Here is a 24,759-nt window from a genome sequence, read left to right on the forward strand (position 1 = left end):
CCACGGTTACCAAGACGTATCTATTCCCTCTACGTGACTTGGGAAGGACTCCGTAAATATCCATCGCGAACAATTCACGAGGTTTAGCTGGTAAGAGAGGTATCGGTGCCTGTCGAATGAGGTAAGGGTTCGCCTTAACCCTCTGGCATGTGTCACATGTAATTACAAGGCTTCTCACGTCTTCTCGTATATGAACCCAGGTGAACGTTTCCTGAAGGGTGGCGGTGACCTTGTCAATCCCACCATGACCGGTTATCCTATGGGCATGCCATATAAGACCCTTCCTAAGTGGTGGTGGTACCACAATTCGAGATTTAGTGTGATCCTTGTCTATGAATTTCAACAAGGTGTTGTCGACAAACAAATAGCTCTCAGCTAGCTTCTCAACTTCTCCACGTCCTGGGTCGTCATGTGGAAGTTCTCCCTTCAACAACGAAATTAACCTGCCACAGAACTGGACCTGTCGTTGACATTCTGGTAATCGTGTCAGCTCATTTAGAAAGGTTCTATCTTCGTCAGTTAACTCCACGAAGTTCACCTCATGTTCGTTATCGTTTGGGTTTCGACTTAGGGCATCCGCCAGGACATTTGACATTCCTGAACAGTGCTCGATGGTCAGATCAAACTGCTGGATAAACAGTGCCCACCTAGCTACTCTCTCGCTAGCAACTACCGTCTTCATCACAAAGGTCAAGGCCTTGTGATCCGTCCTAATGGTTATAGGGAATCCAAAAATCATCTTTCTCCAGTGCTGTAGTGATTGAACAATTGCAAGCATTTCTAATTCAGTGACACTGTATTTTAGCTCGTGTTTCCTAAGTTTACGGCTAAAGAATGCCAAGTAGTTGTTCTTCTTGGGTTCTTCTCCTTCCTCTTGGTATAAAACTGCACCAATCCCTACGGTGGAAGCATCAGTTTGCAAGATAAAGGCCTTATCGAAATTCGGGTACCCTAGCTTCACACTTCTAGCTAACATCTCCTTAGTATCCCGAAAAGAAATCTCATGTTCCCTAGACCATTTCCATCGATTGTTCTTTACTAGCAAATCTTGCAATGGAGCCACAACCTCCGTATAATTTGGACAATGATCACTGAAAAATTGACTCATACCCAAGAACTGTCGGACGTTCTTTACCTTGATAGGCCTTGGAAAGTTGTCAATTGCCTGCAATTTCACTGGGTTAGGGCGTACTCCTTCACCATCAATGATGTGTCCTAAGAAGAGAACTTCCTCCTGTCCGAAATTTGATTTTTTCAAGTTGATCTTAAAACCAGCCACCCTGAGATTTTCGAGTAGCAACTCGAGATGGTGAAGATTTTCCTCGAAATCCTTCGACGAAAGCAATATGTCATCGACATATCGCGTAGTTATGGCCTTAACTTGTTCGGTGAGGTTGCAATCTAGGGCGCGTATGAGAGCTGCACCGGCGTTTTTTATTCCAAACGCGAGACGGTTAAAAACATACGTGTGCTGGTCATACAGGAATCCAGTAAACAATCTTGACTTCTCATCGAGCATTATATGATGATACGACGAGGTCAGATCAATATTAGTGAAGCGGCGCTTGCCCCTAAACCTCCTAATAACTTCTTTGATGGGAGGAGCTCTATCATTTTCAGGGATTAGCCTGTCATTTACGACCCTCGCATCCAAGCATACCCTCAGGGACCCGTCGGGTTTCTGAACGGTAACTAAGGAATTAACGAATGGTGTATTTGCCTTGGAAATCAACCCACTTTCTTCCATCTCTTTAATAATTTTTCCAGCCTCCTGGCGATGTTTCTCCGGAATGGGATACGGCCTACGTTTGAACGGCTCCCAACTGTTTACAGCCAACACATATTTGAAATTTGGAATGCATCCTGGCTTTGAATCGAATACATCCTGATATTTGAGAAGTAGTTCCCTCAACTTCATCTTCTCTTCCGCCGTCCCTGGGCATTCTGATACTTTCTGATTTATCAAATCTTCTACAGCCTTTCCCAATTCAGTATCGAGGACATCCCACTCTTCCTGGTTGACCTCTTCTGTTCCCTGTTCTATCTCCTCTTCTGCCTCCTCAGAAACGGTAGTGAAATGGACTTCTTCCTCACACATTCTTCTCCCAGTCTGACCCAATGATTCTTCGTTTAGAGCTACTAATTCCGGTCCGTCATCCTTCCTAAATTTCACCTCTCTCCTTCCTAAATCGATGACGGCATTACTTTCACAAATGAAGTCTGCTCCAAGAATAACTTTATAGTGCAGCTTTGAAATTATGACAAAAGGATGCGAAAATGTCATGTCTCCTATCTGCAAATCCAAAAATGTCTGCGTTTTACAAATGGCAGTTTTGTCGGGAATGACTCCTCTAATTTTGATATTTGCTACAGGAATTTCTGGCAATTTCTTCCGAGTAGACAATTCGTTAAAGAAATTTTGTGAAATTAAGCTGATGCTGGCGCCTGTATCCAATAAACAGCTCACCTTAAAGTTGCATATCCTGACATTAATGATTGGTAGCTCTCTTATTTTCCTAACCTCCTGTCTGAGGTGGTCTTCCACTAATTCATCTGGTTGTATAATCCAGGAGTCAATCTGGGCTACTATCCAGCCGTCGCGAGAAACGTATTCAGGCTGTGTGTGGGAATCCTGTCTCGTCACCACTACTGGAAATTTGGAGTTTTTTCCCGCTCATTTGACGAGTTCATACTTTCGTCGAAATGAGGCGCGTTAGGGTTTAATTCCCTATCCTGGTGGTAGGTCTTTCGGATAGCTCCAGTATGGGACATGTCTTGAGCTCCTACACAGTCAGTGTTGACTTCCCTTCGTTGGATGCTGTCCTTCCATTTGTCCTGTCCGGTACCTGACCTCAGCTCTCTCAAATACTGGTCCCCTTCTCTCCTTCTCTCTTCAGGCCCGTGCCAGCGGTCAGAACGTCTGGAATTTTCGTAACCGTCCCCTCTTCTGTTGCCTTCATTCCCGCGTGGGTTCCTTCGTCTTAGATCTGAGTTCCCCTGGTATCGACCCTGGTTTCTTCTCCATTGCTCTCGGCGTCTGTCCCACTCTTCGTGATGGTATCTGGGCTGTTCCCAGTTCTTCCTACCTTGGTATGGCCTGGTGTCGAACCGCCGCCCCTCATTCTCATATCTCGGTGCTCGTGAAACTTCCCTATCTGGCGCGCTCTCCTGGCTGTGATTTACGACATTCACCTGGGGCTCTGAATGCCTGACTATTCGCGGGGATGATTGATGCGAATGGGTCTGGTCCAGCTGTCGCAATATCAATTCTGCCTGCATCGGGGTTTCGACCTTCGCAGCAATTAATATTCTCTGGATATCCGGTGGGAACTCTTTCTGGATAGCCTGAACCAGTTCTTGCTGACTTGGGGCTGATTCCAGTTCCTTGAACTTAACTAATTGTTCGGTAAAATATAGCGAAAATTTCGGCGGTCCTGCTGTGTTATACCGGCGACTATATAACTCTAGCCTTAGGTTCTGCTGAATCTCAGAATTCCAAAATTTGCCCAAAAATGCGGTCTGAAATTCCTCGAACGTGTCAAAGCTATATCGGAAACCTTTGAACCACAGCGACGCAACTCCGTCTAGGTACCGTTCCACAGTCCTTAGTTGCCTCTCTTCAGGTATCCTATTATCGCGAATATACTCCCTAAGTTCTCTAAGAAAACCCTTTGGCGTCTGGGTACCACTGCCATCGAATTTCTTAGGCTGATCTTCCTTAAGACGAATCATGTTTATAACATTAGTGACGTTTTGCCCCTGAGAATGGGTAGAATTGTCAAAGTGTCCGTTCCCTGCAGGATGTATGGGACTACTAGCGTTGCTAGGGCAACTGAACGACATATCTGAGGTGCGGCGAGATATACTAACCACTTCCTCTATCTTGGCCTGGACTCCTACGATATTGTTCACTAACCCATCCAGTTCCAATTTCCGGGCACTAACTTCCCCCTTAAGAGCCTCATGAACAGATGTCAACTCGTCGCTCAGTGTTATGACCTTATCTTGGGTATCTTTAAGTTGTTTCGATAGGTCTACCCTTGTATCGCCTAGATCCTTTCCTAGGTCCTCAATATCTGCTTGTACCTCCTCAATACTCCTAGCCGTTTCTTCCTGAGTTGTACCTAATTTTCTCATATCCTCTTTATTCATCTGGATGAATTTAAAGTCAATGGCCTCAATACGCTGGTCTACAGTTGCCTTGACGTCTTCGGCTACCTGGTCTACTTTGTCATTTACGACGGCTATCTCTTTACACAACATTTCCTTATGTTCATTCATTGCTGTGAAGACCTTTGACTTATCGTCTTCACGCATGATGTTGAACTTCTCTACCTCTGTCTTCAGATCGGCCTTAAGCTCAGCTTGATCGGACATCAACTGCTGATGTAGTTCCCTACTTTCGTTGACGTGCCTATCGAGGTCTCCTCTAATTATGTCCTGATTTTCACTAAGAACACGATGTAGCTCGCGAGTTTCTATAAACTGCTGATTTATTTCATGTTTAAAGTCACCAATGTCCTTCCTAATATCAACGCTAGCTTCCTTACAACTATCCTGAGTGTCCTGCACTTTAATGTCAACATTTTGAACAACTTCCTTCATACCTTTTAATTCTACATCCGCACTATCTAATTTATTGTCCACGGTTTCCAACCTTACACTCATAGATTTAATATTCTCACTTAAGTCCTTCCTATCGGCTTCCGCAACCTTCCTATCGGCCTCCATTCTCTCCATAAAGTCCTTCATCATTTGGACCACCTGCCCTTGGGCCAATTCTCCCTTATGCATAAACATACTGTATTTAACAGAAAACGATAGGTCATCGGTGAGCCCGAGACTTCAACGGCGTATAATAAGACTACAACGATAAACATCACAACATCCTCCTATCCAACACATCACACTGTAAATGCAACATTCTCTAAAATTTTTATTTAATAAAACGTGAAACGCAATATTCACTCGATCAAAGTGATCAGCCAAAACACTCAAACCAGTATTCAAAAATTTGGGAAATTACACTAACACACTTAAATTATACCTTTCATTCAGTAGATACATTATTCTCATAGTGGTATCTCCTAGCCTTACTCATCGGGCGTTTATCTATTTCTTCGAGTTCACTATCAACTCTGGCGCACGATTTTATCATCCATAATGTGGCATAGCCTCAACATTATTTCTCTTTTCCTCTAGTACACGATTTTTCCAAAATATCCTTATCGTTATCGTGACTTAGGTTCCCTCATCGTTATCGTGACTTATGCCCCATCGTTGGTGCGACATTTTAATGTCGACCAACGTATAACAATCCTACAATTGGTCATCGTTTCACTGATGTCAACCAACCTAACTTGTAGTTCTTCTCTCGATGTACTTAGGCCCTCTCTTAAGTGACTGAAGCCACCACGTTGAAAGCCATTTTAATGAACCCTTTAGGTCCATATTGAGGGATACCTACCTTCCTTACCTATCAGCAAAGTTCATGAGATCTGTCTCTTGGGTCGTTTCGGGTTCTTCGTCACTTGCTGAGGTAAAGGTAGGGTTCATTAATTCTAATCTATCTACCGGAATGAAAGGTCTGTTTAAAAGATTCCTATTTATTCAGGAAAATTCTGAAGTAATTTACTATGTCAACGGGGTCATAGTCAATTGTGTCCACTGGACACCACAATCATTTCTACATAAACGTCAGAACACTGGTGTGAGACTTTAACGTAACTGCCTGATGGGCATTCTTACTAGAAACCATTATCTCAATTATTAATCATTTAAGAAAGGAAAGTCTGGAAATCCTTAAATTCGGCTTCCATGTGAGACCAAATGTACCATCATAGTGACTCGTTATGGTCCAGCCCTCGTAACACGAACTCTGGACTCTGAGTATAATTAAGGCCGTCCAATCGGTGTGTGCCACACAGTGGTTCTACGGCATGGACCCTTAATTGAATCGATGTGACCTGCGTCTATGTCATGGACCGACATCTACTCTTCTAAGTTACTTTAAAGTCATTGTGGATGATGACTGCAAGGAAATGATGCTACAATGGCATATGGCCCTAATCTAAGTCACAGAGGTTGATGACCCCCTGACCATCCAAGTTTCTAGGCTGAAGGCTAAACACAATTAAGTTACATCGGTTGATGACCAAAGTTCCACTTTACTTATCCCCAGCACATTCACTGCTCAATCCATCAAAGTTCAATAATTACAACAATCGCAATGCTCACAAACTTAGTGGCAGAAAAATCCATTTCCTTCGGATATGTCCCCTTAATCTTTACTTTATTTTTATATTTCCCAGAAACAAACTAAAATTTCCAGAATGCATCTCCAAGTTATTCGCTTGATTAAAGTTATTTCAAAATGCGGTTTCACTGAATTTAATAATTAAATAAATTTAAATGATTTAAGGAAATGTTAACGATCAGTAAATTTTATCTCCGCGGACTCTGGTTTCTTCACAAATTTCTACGCAGCTGTGATGTGAGTTCAATATTGCGATGTTTATCTGGCTGGAAAAGAATTTTTACATAATTCATGTCCAGCTACATATATCCTATCTCGTGATATCATGCTTAAAAATCTAATCTAGTCCTAACCGTTATTAACACTTGGATATCATAATAATCTACGTACAAACCAAACAACTCGCCATATAATTACGATGTCATATCTCGTCATCACTGAATTTTGCACACCCCTCGCAGACAAACCGATCGTCACGACCATCGCTCTATATTTTGGACAACCCTGAAATTGGGTTACTCTGTTCCTTATACTCAAAGTTCGTGATTTCAAATGTTCACTACGTCCCCATTTACAGTATTTCACAATACTTAGATCATTACCGGCTATGAATTTCAACTAAATCCAGCATTTTAACGTTTCCCCTGGCCGAGAATTACAGTACAATCTCAACTCCACTTCTTTCCCGCTATCATAGCTGAGGTCTCTCACCCCATGCTCGCTTGGCAGTTACATAAACCACCCGGTTCGTTCTACCTGACTGACTTCTCAAAATGCTCCCTTTAAACTCTGCCGACATGATTAAACAAATACGATATTCTAACCAACAAAATGCACAGATATGCTTCAAGATGCCCACACTAATTATACGCGTCGCCAATTATACCGCTATGGATTTCTATGAATTTCTTTCCATTCTCAACATTATAAATATTGTTCGGGTTATCATGTCCCGGCTTCAATGACAGGACTCTAACCTGATTCGCACATCTCATCTCAACTCATATAAAACATTCCTCGGGCTTCCGTGTCCCGGCTTCAATGACAGGTCCAACCTGATTCACAAAACTAACCTCTGTTTCCCAGCTCCACAATTATCATCGACAAAGAACTGGAATAAAATCCCCACTAGAAATCCCGACGTCTAATATCGCACAATGCATTAATCATGAATAACTTCGCATAAATGATATCGTATTTAATAACTTGATTTTTACGAGAAATGACTGAAACATTCCACTAGATCTTTTATTGTCAGTCAGACACAGTTTAAAATGGGCATTAAATACAACGTTTCTCTCCGTGACCAAATTCCTCACCCTAGGTTCTCATCCGACAGCGCGCTTCCACTCGATTGAAAATGAGTAACCATGGATTATTATTATTAACGTCAAATTGCAGACAGAAGAATTTTACGTCGAATGAACATCTTACTTTGACATCACAAAATACAGGCAGTACACTCACACGGATGACGATCTACATTGGACGTGATATCACTTCGGAACCCTATTCAATAACTTTTTACAACATTATACGGCCCTCGCAAAACTTCAAAATTTTATCCAAGTGGAAAATAAAACAAATGACTCTTTTAGTCGTACTCTCACATTTACAAAACTTAGTAGGGTGACCACTGCGTCGTATATCCCCATTCAAATACACTTTAAGAAATCACGAGAAAGGATATAAGAGCTAGTAAGATGGAAAATCACCTACCTCATGTCTTCATGCCAGTATTCGTCTTAGGGCTCACCTGCGACCCTGGCATTTTATTTAGCCATTTTTACATTCATGGCTTCACAATTGATTATTGTTTCTTCAGGTTTCCTGGAATAAAGCATAAAAAAAAAGAAATACCCTTCACTTGTTTGCTTGAACGCACACGATGGACTATAATTATTTCCGCACACGAATTACTTAATCACATTAGAATTTATTCAGTACTTTGACCGTCCTATCTGGTACAGTTATTTCACTCAAGAAAACTATCTCCTCATGGAGTCAAGACTTAGCCGCAATGGCTAAAATCTGCAGTTGAACTCAGTCTACTTTCGTTGGTTTGATTTCGCAGAGCAGCTCAACAATTTTTCGTCCGCTTTGTATCACAAATGCCGGAGAAGGAAGCTTCGTCATGGCGTCCCTTCATATTTATAGCAGTTACCCCCTCTCTTCGGATCTCTCCCTTTTGCCGCCAAGAAATTTCCTATAAACTTTCTGACTTACCTAAACTGTAATTTCAAGAGTTTTGAAAGTGACTACATGCTTGCTACATTTCTGGCGGTAGTGTTCATGGACCTTTAAAAAATTTACGGGTTCGATTTGTGAGATGATTGACCTCCTTTGATAGGCACTATATTTTTTTGACTTGGCGTGGTCACGCCATGTACACGCGCTTTGAAATAGTTCATAAAAATGACTTGAGATTCTTCCGCCGTCGACACGTGTGGTTGACGTCACGTACCCCAGAGCGTGGGACCGAAGGTAATCACCCCCTCGTCACGTGTCAAATCCATGCTATCAAGAATCCAACTTTTAATTTAATTGTTATATAATGCATAATGTTCTTAGGGCACAAAGGTCATGGGTTCACAGGGTAACCGTTATCACGGTTATCCACAGCGAAAATAGTCGGGTACTCGTTACATCGTGTACTGATATCTCAAAACTCGGGTCCTAATTTATTTTCGCCAAGGTCTGCCGATGGCACGGCTCGAAGCCACTAAATCCTGAGTGTAAGTTCATATAGCCATGCGACCCGTTCCGCATAGCAAACGTTGTCGGTGTATATAAAAATATGTGGTTCTTGATTATTATTATTATTATTATTATTATTATTATTATTATTATTATTATTATTATTATTATTATTATTATTATTCGCAATACTTTAGCAAGAGTGTAGTGGTATGTTTCAATCAATATGCAGTAATTATTTGCTACTTCCCTTAGAATAGAATGATCAAAATGAGAAAATGTTTCTTCTTTAGGGCGAGAACAGCACCTTGCCAGTAGACGAGCAGAAAGGGTCAATGGCAGTAGAGTACCACGAGATGTCAAGCGTCCTCACTTCACCAGCGTCCTGACGGATCATCTTGTTCCTTCTGGTGGAACAATCGCTTTGCAAGTTGAAGTCAAAGGTAAGTATTTTTTCTTTTAAAGACAGGAAAAAGTCAATGAAAATTTGTAAGAACAATGTGGAAAATACTTCATACCAATACTCTTAAATGTATGATATTTCGTTCCGACATTTAAAAATTAAGTTTGGATCCTCTGGAAAGATTATTGTTGTAAACAAGGTTGGGTTTACAAAAACACAACTTCTTTATTTACTTCACATGTAAAATTACAATATTTATACTAACAAAACTGAAAGTTATCTCGAAGCAAATTGAACTATGAATTTGGAAAAAGAGTCTGTCTTTGTACACTATATACACGTTGGAGTATTCACGTTCACTACTATTTCGGAAAGATAGTCCTTGTGACATGAAAAGTTCTTGATAGTCGAAAACTATCAGAAGCACTGACGTAAATATCTCAGAGAGTCCTTCCTTGTTGAAGTGTCTGAGTTCATTAACGTAAGTTCAATGACTGAAGAGTTCCTACTTAGCGAAACTAAGTTGATAATGGGAGCTTGCATTAGCTAGGGAATGATAGTGGCATATAATGGTAAGACTGGGCATGGACAGCGGAATAGACAAGAGAAGCGGTGACCCGAGGTGAGACCTCTTACTGCCAGAAATTCAGTCCACCTGGCCGAAGCACATTTTCAAGAGGAGTAGCCTCCGTGCTCGACGTAGGGTGTATTCTGGAGCTGGACACCGGGGTCAGTGGGCGTCTGGACAGACTAGGAGCTCCTTTTTATAGCACACACGACGTTCCAGGCACGCGCACTGAGAGCTGCGCGTCGAGGCTCGAAGAATAACACACTGGCACGCGTGTAGCTGGCTGGCGGATCGAGAAGGGAGCGACGGACATACCACAATTATGGCAAGATTTTTTAAAATAAATATTCCAAGTCAGTATTTTAAACACCATAGAAAACTTTCCAGAAGCCTACAGTTTTCAAATTGCGGCAATTCGGTCGCATGCAAGTCGCAAGATTGAGTCCAGTGTTCTGCTAACGAGTTCCAAACTTTCATTTTTGCGATGCACATCGATTTAAAGCCCGAAATACATAGAAAGTTAAGATACAAGCATTTTATTCACATAAACGGGATGTGAAATATATCTGAATTTAATATTCGAGCAACTAACATGCATGTACAGGATGTTCCCAAAGTAATAAGGGGGTGGATAATGCACCCCAAAACGACACTCAAAGTCCCTATGAACACATACCTCACGATCGCTCGTTTACGAGCTCAGCCTGTTTTAGTTATTAGATGGAATGTGGGGAGAGTTCGGATTAAGTCTGGAGTCATGTATGCCGTTACGGACGGTGCAATACTTCGCCCGATTACGTCCCACATGTTTGGGAACACTCTGTGTAAAAAATTTTCTTTATTTCGTTCCTAGCTTTCATAAAAAACATTCAGGAGATTTTTTAAATAACTGTTCGTCTCTTCAGTCTGGCGAAACTAACTTTGAGTAAATACATTTGTAAACTACCTGAAAAAGAAACAACTTAATTTTGAAAAAAGCAGGAGATGTATCCCATTCGTAAACTTTCCTATAAAATGAGTCAACATCACCAACGGTATAATTATATCTGAATATTCATAGGTTATGATTTTTATTTCTGTGTTGACGTATAACTAATTCAACACAATGTAAAATATTTGAAAATGGTGGACCATCCCTCAAATCCTATTGTATTATTACACTGAAAAACTTTCTACTGTAGTCAGGTGGATTTTGAATGGAGTACATTAGGTTCCTTATGTTGCTGGATAATCCTAACCCTTTCCATAACTTTTTTATTGAAGTGGCTGCCCTCTGCCGACAAACCAGTAAGTTTAACACCTGATTGGCCTAACTAATGTAAATTTTAAGGACACATTTTGCTATTATGTTACCGAGGGTAGCGTTCAGGCAAACCCGTGAGGAGCCCTGGCGTAAGCGACCACTGCTCAGCACGTCGAATCCTCTCGGCCATTATTCTTTCCCCTCTAGACCGAGACCACTGCTTCAACGTTAGATTACAATTATTGTAATCAGGTAGGCTGAGTGGACCCCGAATCAGCCCTCAGATCGAAGTGAAAATCCCTAGTTTGCCGGGAATCGAACCCGGGGCCTCCGGGTAAGATGCAGGCACGTTACCCCCAACTCCACGGGGTCGGCAGCATATGATATTGCCATGGGCTAAATCTAGTTATAAAGAAAAGGAAAGAAAATGAAATTTGGAGCATCATTTACCAACCGAGCCCTACTCTCCACATGAGTAAAGTTTCCCTAAACAACGAAGCCGTCCACCTTCAACGAGTTCGAGTTAAATTGAATTTCCACTCGACGTTTACCTTAATAGAAAATCAACTTTCCAACATATACTCCTCATTTTCACTAAAAGAAAATTGTGCTGCGGCAGCAGTAGCATGGTATTTTAAGCCATAAGGGCATTTAAGGCAATTCACCCATGTTTGTGAGAGTCAGACGTCAAAGACAGAGACTCATAAGTTAAGCAATGGGAGACTTTATTTTAAAAGTAAAGAGTCCAAGAGAAATTTCATTCCTATTTTACTTTTCAGTTGGCATTTCTTAAACATTCTATCGAGAACAATTTTCTGCTTTTACTGGAAAAAGCTAGTGTTCAGTTTTAAATCCGAAATAGTATTTTCAATGCCGACTCTGTGGTGTAGTGGTTAGTGTGATTAGCTGCCACCCCCGGAGGACCTGGTTCGATTTCCTGCTCGCCACGAAATTTGAAAAGTGGTACGAGGGCTGGAACGGGGTCCACTCAACCTCGGGAGGTTAAATGAATAGAGCGTGTTAGTTTCTCTTCTCAGCCATCCTCGAAGTGTTTTTTCCGTGGTTTAACACTTCTCCTCCAGACAAATGCCGGAATGGTACCTAACATAAGGCCACGGCCACTTCCTCCCATGCTCCTTGTCTATCCCTTCCAATCTTTCCATCCCCCCCCCCACAAGGCCCCTGTTTGGCATAGCAGGTACTGGTCCTCCTTCCCAGTTGTATCCCCAGACCCAAAGTCTCACTTTCCAGGACACTACCTTGAGGCGGTAGAGGTGAGATCCGTCGCTGAGCCCGAGGGAAAAACCAACCCTGGAGGGTAAACAAATTAAGTAGAAGAAGAAGAAGTAACAACTACACTAGCTAGACCTTTTCACACTAAAATGTACAATAACAACAACAACAACAAAACAATCAGCGATCATTGTGATAACTTGAAATAACCGTGACTGCGCGGTAATGGCAATACTATCATAGCGTCGCCTCAGGTGATAATGCCGCCACTGCTCAGCCGGGGTGTTACGACTCCCTTCAATTGATTTATAACAGTGGTTCTCAAACTATGGTATGCGTACCTGTAGGGGTACGCCAGAGACTTTTAGTGGGGTACGCGAGCAGCATTAGGGGGAAAATGAAGAACAATTGAAATATGCAAGTAAATAAGAAAGTTATATATGGAGCCACGCTTCGCTTGAAAGTTTCACCTGGACTAGAACACATCAGGAAACTGTGTCGCGCCATGCAGGCACACACATCCCATTGGAATTTTGATGTTTCACAATGTCTGAATTCCAGAATTAAGGTCGAACATTTTTCATCCTTATTTATTAATTTCATACTGAGGCTAAAATCTAGCGTTTTGTAATACAAACTTTATTATCATTGTGTTATACTTGATACAGACCAACTCTTAAATTTCTTGTTATGTGTTATTAAAATGTATTTAATTTCACAATCTCGTCTTATTTACGATGTGTATTTAAATAAAAGAATGATTTATAATTAGTTGAAAATGCCTTAATAATGAGCCAGGTACTCATATTTGCTAAACCTATCATTTAGGGATTTTTTCATGAGGGTATATATTGAATTTTCAGCAATGAGTGAGGCGTACACTCTCATAATAGTTTGAGAACCTCTGGTTTACAGATAGATACAGAAGAGCTCGCACTTCTTATTCTATACGTTACGCCTGCTCAAGTTTTGTTACTTGCACTGATCTGTCTCAGTCTTATCCTTGGCTTTGACAATGTGAAAATGACTGAGGTATGAGTGATGCTAGTAATACCATTCCTTATGCAGCCAGTTCCTGCTATGAATGGTGTGAAAATGTTGTTCATAGGGTCGGTTGATGCATGCAATTCAGTAGGCTTGGCATACTGATATGTAATAACAACTTCTGGCTCGGTGAGGAAAGCAACGGGAAACTACCTCACTCCTCATTTCCCTAGTACGCCTCTTCAGTGATGCCTAGGCCATCTATGACAGCTGATGGCAGAACTGTTGAGGATCCAACCAGCCTTAGGGCTGAGGACTCAACATACATACACCAAAGCAGCGTCCGGCTCCATGGCAAAATGATTAGCATGCTGGCCTTTGGTCACAGGGGTCCCGGGTTTGATTCCCGGCGGGGTCAGGAATTTTAACCATCATAGGTTAATTTCGATGGCACGGGGGCTGGAGATGTGTGTCGACTTCATCATCATTTCATTCTCAACACGACACGCATGTCGCTTACGAGCGTCAAATGAAAAGTCCTGCACGTCGCGAGCCAAACATGTCCTCGGACACTCCCAGCACTAAAAGCCATACGCCACTTCATTTCACCAAAGCAGCATTACGTCTACACTTGTAATTTCTGCCCATTTGTCTGAGGAAGCAATTACTTTTGTTGATTCTTCATCTGCGTGCGAATGACGCAACCCTTGAAACTGCCCTAGGGTAAGATTGATACACTGGGTGCATCATGGCGAATTTGATGAAATTACGTGCAGATTAACATTTTCTAATCATTGACTGTTTGATATGAACTTGAAGTCAAGTATGAATCGTTCCACAGCAACAATAGCCTAGATTATATATTATTTCACAAAAAGCAGATAATTGGTTCTTAATATTTCTAAACTTGAATAACAATGTTACTAGCTTTACGTCTTACGAACTACTTTTACGGTTTTCGGGGATGCCGAGGTCCCGCAAGTGTTATTTAACGTGCCAGTAAATCTACGAAGACGAGGCTGACGTATTTGAGCACCTTCAAATACCACCGGACTGAGCCAGGATCGAACCTGCCCAATTGGGGTCAGATGGCCAGCGCCCCAACCGTCTGAGCCACTCAGCCCGGCATTTAAAACTTTCTTGCGTTATTTATAGAGCATACTTATATTTTCTCCTCAGCAGTGGCTTTGTACTGCCTAAATTTTAAACTTAGGCAAAGGATGGTCAGTTGCCATATATGGTCATTTTTGCTATATGGTTTGGAAACATGGACCCTCAAGAACATATCAGTTAAACGCTTGGAAGCCTTTGAAATGTGGGTCCATCAGAGGATGATGAGGATTTCGTGGGTTGCTCGACTAACGAACCAAGGAGTTCTCAGAAAGGCGAGGGCAAGTCGGGAACTCATTCGAACAATAAAGCGCCGTAAGATTTCTTACCTTGGCCACATCCTCAGAAATGACCGTTACCTTATCCTACAACGGATTGTACAAGGCAAAATACAGGGTCGAAGTGGTGTCGGGAGATGACGAACATCATGGCTTATAAACACCAAATAATGGATTGGAATTCACAGTGTTGAAAGACTTTTGCTACTAGCAAGAGATCGCACAAGATTCGCCGCCAAAACGATCTTCAACGTCAGGCGGACATGATATGGTACTTGAAGAAGAACACGAAGAGGAAGAAGAAGAAGAAGAAGAAGAAGAAGAAGAAGAAGAAGAAGAAGAAGAAGAAGAAGAAGAAGTGGTTTTAGTATTGGGAGTTGGGGGTGGGGATGGGTGGTAAAATCAAAATGGGACTTGTGAGGCCTGTCCCTGATTTATTTTAAAATGATTCTGGCTTCAATCTCTCTACCGAATAAGTTATATATTGGAAACTTTAAAAGTACCACTTTTACATCGAAAGAAGCTAAATGAATTCCCCAGTCAATATATTGTATGAAATGAGTTGACTAGCTGATAAATTTATCTTTCTGAAATGACTGATTTCGTTGATTTTTGCTTGTATATGTTTTATATGAAAATATGCATGATAAGTAAGTCTTTTTCAGTTGGACATGATAGTAAATTTATTCGCTTCGTATGTATGTGTGTTTTGTTCTGTTACTCAACGTAACTACGTCTGTGCACAGGAGCTCCAAAGCCGGAAGTGACGTGGCTGAGAGGCTCAGAGCAGCTACCACCGTCTCCGAAGTACCGCACCTTCGAGGAAGCAGGAGTATACACCCTGATGGTAGCGGACGCCACAGAGTCCGAGGCGGGCATGTACACATGCCGTGCCTACAATGTTTATGGACACATGGATACTTCAGCGGCAGTACAGGTGGTTCCTCCAGGCAGTGTAAGGGGAGGTCGTCCCGCCATGTTTGTGTCGCGGCCAGATAACGTAATGGCTGTAGCTGTAGGCGAGGACATAACTGTATCATTCCGGGTGACAGGAGATCCCAAACCTAGAGGTAAGTTACTTACTTAACTTACTTACTTACTTACTTACTTACTTACTTACTTACTTACTTACTTACTTACTTACTTACTTACTTACTTACTTACTTACCAACCGGTAGTCACGTTAGTCATTTCCAATGAAATCAGCATGCGGTCGTGATAAAATATCTGCTAGGACAACTAAAGAAATAGGACCATACGTACTTAAACCACTAGCACATATCTTTAACCTGTCACTGTTGACTAGAACATTTCCAGATAGCTTCAAAATCGCAACAATTTCCCCCATTTACAAATCTCGATCCAAAGACAACATGGAAAATTTTAGACCTGTATCTGTAACTTCACACTTTTCAAACTATTAGAGAAAGGCATTAAAGTTAGGATCATAAACTTTCTAGTGGAACATAAGATATTACCTTCAAACCAATATGGTTTTAGAACAGGATGAGGAAATGGAGATGTAATTTATGCTCTAAACGATCATCTGTATAAATCACTTGATAATAGAAAGCAGACAATAGCAGTATTTCTAGACGTAAAGAAAGCTTTCAACATAATTAATCATATGATATTGTTACAGAAATTAGATACGGTCGGCGTTCGATGTATTCCACACAGTCTCGCAGCTAGTTTTCTACAGAACACAACACAGAGAGTTAAAATACAGGATGGAATAAGTAAATCAAGAATTCTTGAATCCGGAGTACCACATGGAGCAGTACTTGGACCAGTGTTATTCCTGCTATACATGAACAGCCTTCATGATTTACATATAGATGGGAAAATTTCTCATATGCTGATGACAAAGTCTTGGGAACAGAGTTTTTTTTTGCTAGTGGCTTTACGTCGCACCGAAACAGATAATTCTTATGGCGACGATGGGATAGGAAAGGGCTAGGAGTTGGAAGGAAGCGGCCAAGGCCTTAATTAAGGTACAGCCCCAGCATTTGCCTAGTGTGAAGATGGGAAACCACGGAAAACCATCTTCAGGGCTACCGACAGCGGGATTCGAACACACTATCTCCCGGATGCAAGCTCACAGCTGCGCGGGAACAGACTTTTAACAAGTGTAATACAGTAGTGTTAACAATAAACAAATGGCTGAATGATAACCTTCTTACTTTAAATGAAAATAAGACATATTATATTGCCTTTCCGCACAGTAAAATATTGCGTCTACCAGACCATTTAAAAATCAAAATCCATGTGAACAAATGTTCAATGATTATAGTTGCAACATGGTACAGAAAACAACCCACAGTAAATACTTAGGTATTCTGATCGACAGCCGTCTGAAATGGAACTATCACACCTCCCATGTAAAGAGACAACTGTAAACTCTACTATATATCTTATATCGGGCTTAGACGAATTGTGCCTCACGCAAAATATTATTATGAACTTGTCAATTCCGTATTGCAGTACGGAATTATAGGGTGGGGTCGGGCACTGGACAAGTATATAACCCCTTGAACCATTACTCATAAACAGATACTAAAAGCTATGCATGGGAAATCTTTTTCTTTTCCTCAGGTAAAATTTTCAATTTAGGTCAGGTTTTAAACGTAAGTTAGTTACACGCAAAAGTTGCCACAACACACATCATAAAGAACTACCACAGATTACAGGACCAGAAACTCCATGCTTTGGCACTAAACTACAACTAAGATCTGCATACCCAATCCCAAGTCGAAGTGCACTTCTTGAACAGAGACATACAGCATATCTAGGACCCCATATTTTTAATACTCTAACGCCAAAAATATTAAAGATAAGGAAAGGACCAAAACTTTAAAAAATACATCTGGCTTCTAACAGATATGAATCATATTACACATTTTCACCTACAATAACGTCCGACTCGTTGGCGGAATGGTCAGCGTACTGGCCTTCAGTTCAGAGGGTCCCGGGTTCGATTCCCGGCCGGGTCGGGGATTTTAACCTTCATTGGTTAATTCCAATGGGCCGGGAGCTGGGTGTTTGTGCTGTCCTCAACATCCCTGCAACTCACACACCACACATAACACTACCCTCCACCACAATAACACGCAGTTACCAACACAAGGCAGATGCCGCCCACCCTCATCGGAGGGTCTGCCTTCCAAGGGCTGCACTCGGCTAGAAATAGCCACACGAAATAAAATAAAACCTACAATAACTCCTTCCAAACACCACAGGATATTAAAAGTGATTTTATGATTTTATGATGTAATGTATTTAACGCAAGTATTGTACAGTATACAAGCTCACACACAAGCTTGTTTACGTGGGATTCACTGAAATGTAGTTTGAAATATTGTAATTGTGAAGTAATGTGAATTTTAAAAAAAATTGAATGCTCTGTCCCGTCATCGCCTGCAGTTCTTGTTCTCTTTAAAGCAGATTGTGTCGCGGAACCCTGTCGGAGCCGTCGCCGACGTTAGCCTCGGTCGGAGCAATGACTTACGCTACCATTTCAACCATCGTAAATAACACTCTTTATATCCTAGCTTGTAGTGTTTTATTCCCCGACTTTAAGTACCGATTTTCATTACATTCTGTTCAGCCGTTTTCTCGTGATTCGCGTGCATACATACATACATCCATCCATCCATCCAGACAGACAGACAGACAGACAGAGATAACGAAAATTAAAAATGGCATTTTCTTGATAGTGTGGACACGGCCGATGCAGAAATGCCATTCTTTTTTTAATTCTGAGCAATGTAGAGACAAATCTCTTATTTTATATGTATAGATATCTCGCTCTCATAAAGAAGTAATCAAGCTCAACAAATGGTGAATAAGTTACACTGGGAAGGACAGCTGAATTAGAAAACGGTGGAACCAAATAGAGGGGGGAATATTCTCGCCGCGGTTCTGATAAAACCAATGAGCTCTACAGAAAAACTGTAATAGATGGCATAACTGATAACGAGGCTATGTTTATTGTGGTTAAAAATGAAGGTGATAAAAAGAAAGGTTCTAAAAGTAGGACTATTAGGCAATATCATATAGCTGGTAAGAATGGCAGGAGTGAGTTTAAAAAAAAAGAATTATGATCAATGGGAAATGGTAAAGAAAAATATAAACAGCCTATGGATTGGGTTTAAAACAATTTTTGAGGAGTGTGAAAACAGGTATGTACCGTTGAAAGTGGTAAGGAATTGTTAAGATCCAATATATTCTAACAGAGAAAAATAAAGATTATGAAGGAGGTGCAGGTTGGAAAGAAATAGTGTTAGGAACGGTGGCGGAAGTAAGGAGAAATTGAAGGAATGTAATAGGAAATTGTATTTAGCAAAAGGTTAGCTAAGGATAGTATGACGTCAAACATAATTTGAATTTTAGGGAACAATGGAAGGATATGCATAGGAACATTACGACAGAAAGAGGTTCCAGGTAGGACATTCCAGGGACCATTAACGAACAAGGCGAGTGTGTACGTGAGGACTTACATAAGGCAAAAGTGTTCAGTTAGCAGCATGTAACGGTAAGTGGGTGAGACCCCTTTCCTATTCCTGATTCTACCATAATTTAGAGGTGTGTAGACCAAATGCTAATTGCTCTTTGATGTCCTCATTAAATAATGTTTCCACCGAGCCAGTTGGCTACGTGGTTCGAACCGCGTAGCAGTGAGCTTGCATTCTGGAGGTAGTGGGTTCGTATCTCATTAGCAGCAGCTCTGAAGATGGTTTTCCGTGGTTTCGCATTTTCCACCAGACAAATGTTAGGTTTGCACGTTAAATTAGACCGCTACTTTCCCGTTACCGTCATATCGTCACCGAAAACCTTGGATGCATTAGTGCGCCGTTAAAACCACTGGAAAAATTGTGTTTCCATGTACAGTAACAACATGATTATTTAGATTGGTACTTTCACGTCCCGTTCTTAGAGAAGTCGTGGCCATGGGCGAACGTGCTTCTTTTCTGAGTACGAGGAGCGAAGTCCTCGTGAATATCGTAAACAATTTCTGCTGTATATTTCTTTGACATGGCAACGTCCCAAAAGGTTTTCATATCTTACATGTTTATTCTTGTTTCTTCACTTATTTCTTTGATTTACTTAAGTCACATGTAAAGGTGAAGAATGTAATAGACTGTATAGCTATCACACTTCTTTAATACATCGTCTAGCGGAATACTGTATCTCGGGTGAGATGATTAATTGCTGTCCTTTAAAGGGATCTAACAGCTAGGTCATCGGCCCTGAGTTGATTAAAGGGAGAAAGGGAGGATGGAAGTTGAGGAGGGTGAGCTACTGTAGAAAGTGCAAGGGGAAGGTTCTACAGACGTTATAGCTGAAATAATTATTTTTCCCTCTGTTGCCTTCCTGGCTGATATTTTTAGCGTTTGACAATAAGCAACGGGCTTTAAATGTTGTGCTACTGATCCTTGAGAACGAATCTATCACTCTCGTATATTGCGAGGCATCCAGGCGATAAAGGATATGCGTTGCATATTTAGCAACGAAGTTACAACTGGTAGTTCTGATCAACCCTCTGCCCATGTCTAGTGAAACACACCCATGTCTATTGATGTGATAACGTTTTTGAGTCATTGTCAGTCAAGAGATCTATAACAATTGATAATTAGGGCGCAACTTTCCCATCATCGATCAGAGACATCAGGATAACAGAATAGCAGCAAGTATGGGAGAACGAAACAGAGAAACACTGCCATCTGTACTTAACATTGCGATATACATCGTTGTCTCTAGAATGTGTAAATTAGTGCACAATCTTGGAATAAATACTGTAGCTGGTTGTCAGGGACTTTAAAACTAAAATGAGTACACAGAGAGGTAGCGTGTTTTACTATAGACTAAGTTTATTATACTACTATTTACAGTTATTTACAAGTGCATTCGCGTTCAAGTTTTCACATTCATACAGTTTGTACTCAAGAACATAGTCGAACACACAGCCCGCTAGTGCATCGAGCCCCTGCTCCCAACACGGCCTCTCACAGCGCAGTGTCTTTCCCAATTCGCTGGCACTTCGTGTAATCACAACCGTCTTACTCCTTGCGGACGCACTTCAGAATGCCTCTTCACTGACTCGCGACCGTCTTCCTAACTATGTTGCGCTCACTCGCGATTGACTCAAGACTAATTCCCGCCAGCTGCGCTCTTTATATACAGCAGGCCAGCTGTTCTCGCAGTTTCCGCTTCCAGATCATCCTGGACGCCTCCTCCATTGTTAGCCAATTTCCAGTTTCTTCTGAAGAAATACCGAGCGAGTGGCCGCGCGGTTTGGGTCACGTAGCAGTCAGCTAGAACTCAGAGATAGTAGGCTCGAACCCTATTATTGGCAGGTTTGAATATGATTTTCCGGGGTTTCCCATTTTCAAACCAGGCAAATACTGGGGCTGTACCTTAATTAAGGTCATGGCCGCTTTCCTTCCCACTCCTATCCCTTTCCTGTCACATCGTCATCATAAGACGTAGACTAAAGCAAATTGATTGTACTTCTGAAGAGCTTACTTATCGCGTACCTTAACAATTCGCTGGGGCTGTTCTCATATTCGCCGCTGGCCCCACCCACATTGCCGTCTTACGCCGGCATTCTAGCCTTCCACCGGTCCCTCTGCACTCTCGACCTTCATTGGCATAATACACTCAGTTCCATTTATGCTGTCAAATTGTATTTAGTCATTCTCTGTGCCCCTCCTACTGACAAGTTATAGTTTGCATTAAACCTGTATCATCATCTTTTCATACATTTACAACTTTCTAGAGCTCGGACATTTAGGCAGTAATACGTTAGAATGTAAGCTAATTTGGCTAGTGGGAAGTAGCGTCTAGCTCGCTCTTACCGGGAGTAACATGAATAATTCTAGGGGTTTTAATAGGTGTACCCCAAATGATTATGCAATTCTCGTAGCAGAACCGTTGTGCGGGCTAGAGTATACATGTTAATTGCTTCAGTAAGATTGCGCCGGGCTGAGTGGCTCAGACGGTTGAGGCGCTGGCCTTCTGACCGCAACTTGGCAGGTTCGATCCTGTCTCAGTCCGGTGGCATTTAAAGGTGCTCAAATACGCCAGCCTCGTGTCGGTAGATTTATTGGCACGTAAAAGAACTCCTGCGGGACAAAATACCGGCTCCTCGTAGGCTCCGAATACCGTCAGAAAGTAGTTAGTGGGACGTAAAAGCCAATATCATTATTAGTCAGATTGTATTCTAACCTGTCCGCCTCTGTGGTGTAGTGGCTAGTATGATTAGCTGCCACCCCCGGAGGCCCGGGTTCGATTCCCGGCTCTGCCACGAAATTTGAAAAGTGGTACGAGGGCAGGAACGGGGTCCACTCAGCCTCGGGAGGTCAACTGAGTAGAGGTGTGTTCGACTCCTACCTCAGCCATCCTGGGAGTGTTTTTCCGTGGTTTTCCACTTCTCCTCCAGGCAAATGCCGGGATGGTACCTAACATAAAGCCACGGCCGCTTCCTTCCCTCTTCCTTGTCTATCCCGTCCAATCTTCCCATCCCCCCGCACGGCCCCTGTTCAGCATAGCGGGTGAGGCCGCCTGGGCGTGGTACTGGTCATCCTCCCCAGTTGTATCCCCCGACCCAGAGTCTGAAGCTCCAGGAGACTGCCCTTGAGGTGGTAGAGGTGGGGTCCCTCACTGAGTCTGAGGGAAAAATCGACCCTTGAGGGTAAACAGATGAAGAAGAAGAAGAAGAAGAATTCTAACCTATCCGCGCTCTACATAACTCATGCTAACGTTAGAGAGTGTTCGAGAGGAGAATGGAACAAGTTATGTTATAAATCAAACCAAAGAATAGGATAGTATACAGTAACTGAACTCGAGTCCTTTCCTTGTCTTTTCGGATTTGGTTCAATAATAATAATAATAATAATAATAATAATAATAATAATAATAATAATAATAATAATAATAATTCGTATTAATGTTATGCCTTTCAGCGTTCAGTCTGCAGGCTTCTGTGAATTAACTAAGCACTTCCAAAATCCCCTACCTTTAACAAGGGAGATAGTGGGTTCGAACCCCACTGTCGGCAGCTTTGAAGATGGTTTTCCCTGGTTTTCCATTTTCACACCAGGCAAACGCTGGGACTGTACCCAAATTAATGCCACGGTGGCCTCCTTCCCACTCCTAGTCTTTTCCTATCCCATTGTCGCCATAAGACCTATCTGTGCCGGTGCGACTTAAAAAAATAGAAAAAAGATTAAAAACCGCTTTAACCAGCTCTGTGGTCTCGGTTAATTGCACATCTCTTATTATTTAATCATTAAAAACTAACTATCGTCATTTTGGTCTCCCTCTACGTACTTGTCTTCCTTTCAGGGCCGAGTCCAGTAACCTCCATTCAGCTTAGATGACTCCAACACCAAAGCCAGTTTTTGCGAACAGCTTTATCCATCCAGTTTATTGTAAGTCCTAATCTCCTCATTCCGAGTACCCTCCTTTCATCGTTCCCACTTGTTTATGCCAGCAATCATTTTACTACATTCAAGTCTCTTATTTATAATTTATGAATAAAATACCTTCATTCCACCCAGCTTTAACTCCCATGCAGCAACGTTGGTCGAAAACAGACCTGTATAAAGAGTTTCATCCGATAACTGACTTTCTTCTTACAGAATGCGAGTTCACTGCATTAGCATAGCTGCACCTTGATTCAGTTTCACTCGGTGTATTAGGTGCCATCCTGGGAGAATACACATCCTAAATACATGAATTGATCCGCCTGTTTCAGTTTTGTATTCCCGACCTGACTTTCCGTTGTCTTATGTTTCTTCCCTACGTACTTCACTTCAGTGTTGGAAATGCTAATTTTTACATCATAATCCCTGCATCTCTTTTCTATAGCTCCAACATATTGGACTACAAACTTTGAGGACTATCTACCATTGCTATCAAGTCGTCGGCATAGGCCAAACTGCTTTCTGTATTTCCACACAACTGCCAATATAAACCTTTGAGTAAATAATTTATATATTGAACCCATGACCACCAAGGGTTCAATATAATGTAAACAAAAGGTGAACGATTACAGCCTTGTCTAACCTCTCCAAATAAAAGCAAGCACATATTTAACTTTTATTATTATGGTTGTATTGTCGTGGTCATTGTTATTTTCCTTTAGGTAACTATGTGTTAAAATGAATGTGAATTTGCGTAGATTACAGTAGATGAAATGTTCCTTCCTCTGCTGCTGGAGTTCCGTAGCTGTGGCTGAGAGCATTCATTCACTCATTCATTCTTCATTCAATAATAAGGGCTCTCTCCCCAGTTGGTGGTTATACGTGATTAGGAGAGGGTGTTTTTCCTTTTCGTTTCTTTCATTTTGTTCATGCATGCATGAATTCAGTTCGATCATTCATCTACATTGGAATGTTCTCACCTTAGTTGCTGGAGTTCCGCAATGAAGGCTGAATGCATTCAATTCATTCAGCAATTCAATCACTCATTCAATAATGAAAACTCTCTCCCCGCTTGGTGGCTATCCGTGACTGAGAGAGAAGAGTATTTTTTAAATTCATGCATGCATGAATATAATTCAACAATGCAATAATTCATTCAGTTAATAATTCATACAGTCATTCAGTTAATTCATGATGTCTGTTGTAAGCTGAGGATACCTCTATTCAGACAAGTGATATAAATACAGTATATACTTGCACCAATGCAAATTAATAAGGGTAAGATACATGCTGCCCTAGACTATACAACACTGTTAATGTCTAGGATAAAAAGAAATAAAATTTAAAAAACTAAAATTTAGATTTTGGGTGTAAATATTGATTCATCTTAATTGTAAATTAATTGCAACAAGAAAATCATGCATAGATCAAAAAGAACTTGCATTGCAATGAATGATTAATCTTTCCCCAGTTCCGGGCGATCCAGAAATAGGAGATGGGAGCATTCTATTCTATTCCATTCTATCCTAATCTATCCTAATCTAATCCTAACGTCTGTAAC

General features: G+C 41.5%; 1 protein-coding gene across 2 annotated transcripts in view; it reads left to right on the forward strand.

Annotated features, from left to right (window-relative positions):
• Positions 1-24,759, forward strand: part of LOC136863975 (titin homolog) — a 1,080,299-nt gene that overhangs the window by 36,294 nt on the left and 1,019,246 nt on the right. For both annotated transcript variants that reach the window (XM_067140444.2, XM_067140445.2), the window contains exons 4-5: positions 9,247-9,396; positions 15,519-15,842. In XM_067140444.2, the coding sequence (XP_066996545.2) occupies positions 9,247-9,396; positions 15,519-15,842 (474 nt within the window). The remainder of the gene's footprint in view (positions 1-9,246; positions 9,397-15,518; positions 15,843-24,759) is intronic.

The sequence above is a fragment of the Anabrus simplex genome, chromosome 2, assembly GCF_040414725.1.
Source record: "Anabrus simplex isolate iqAnaSimp1 chromosome 2, ASM4041472v1, whole genome shotgun sequence".
Taxonomy (NCBI): domain Eukaryota; kingdom Metazoa; phylum Arthropoda; class Insecta; order Orthoptera; family Tettigoniidae; genus Anabrus; species Anabrus simplex.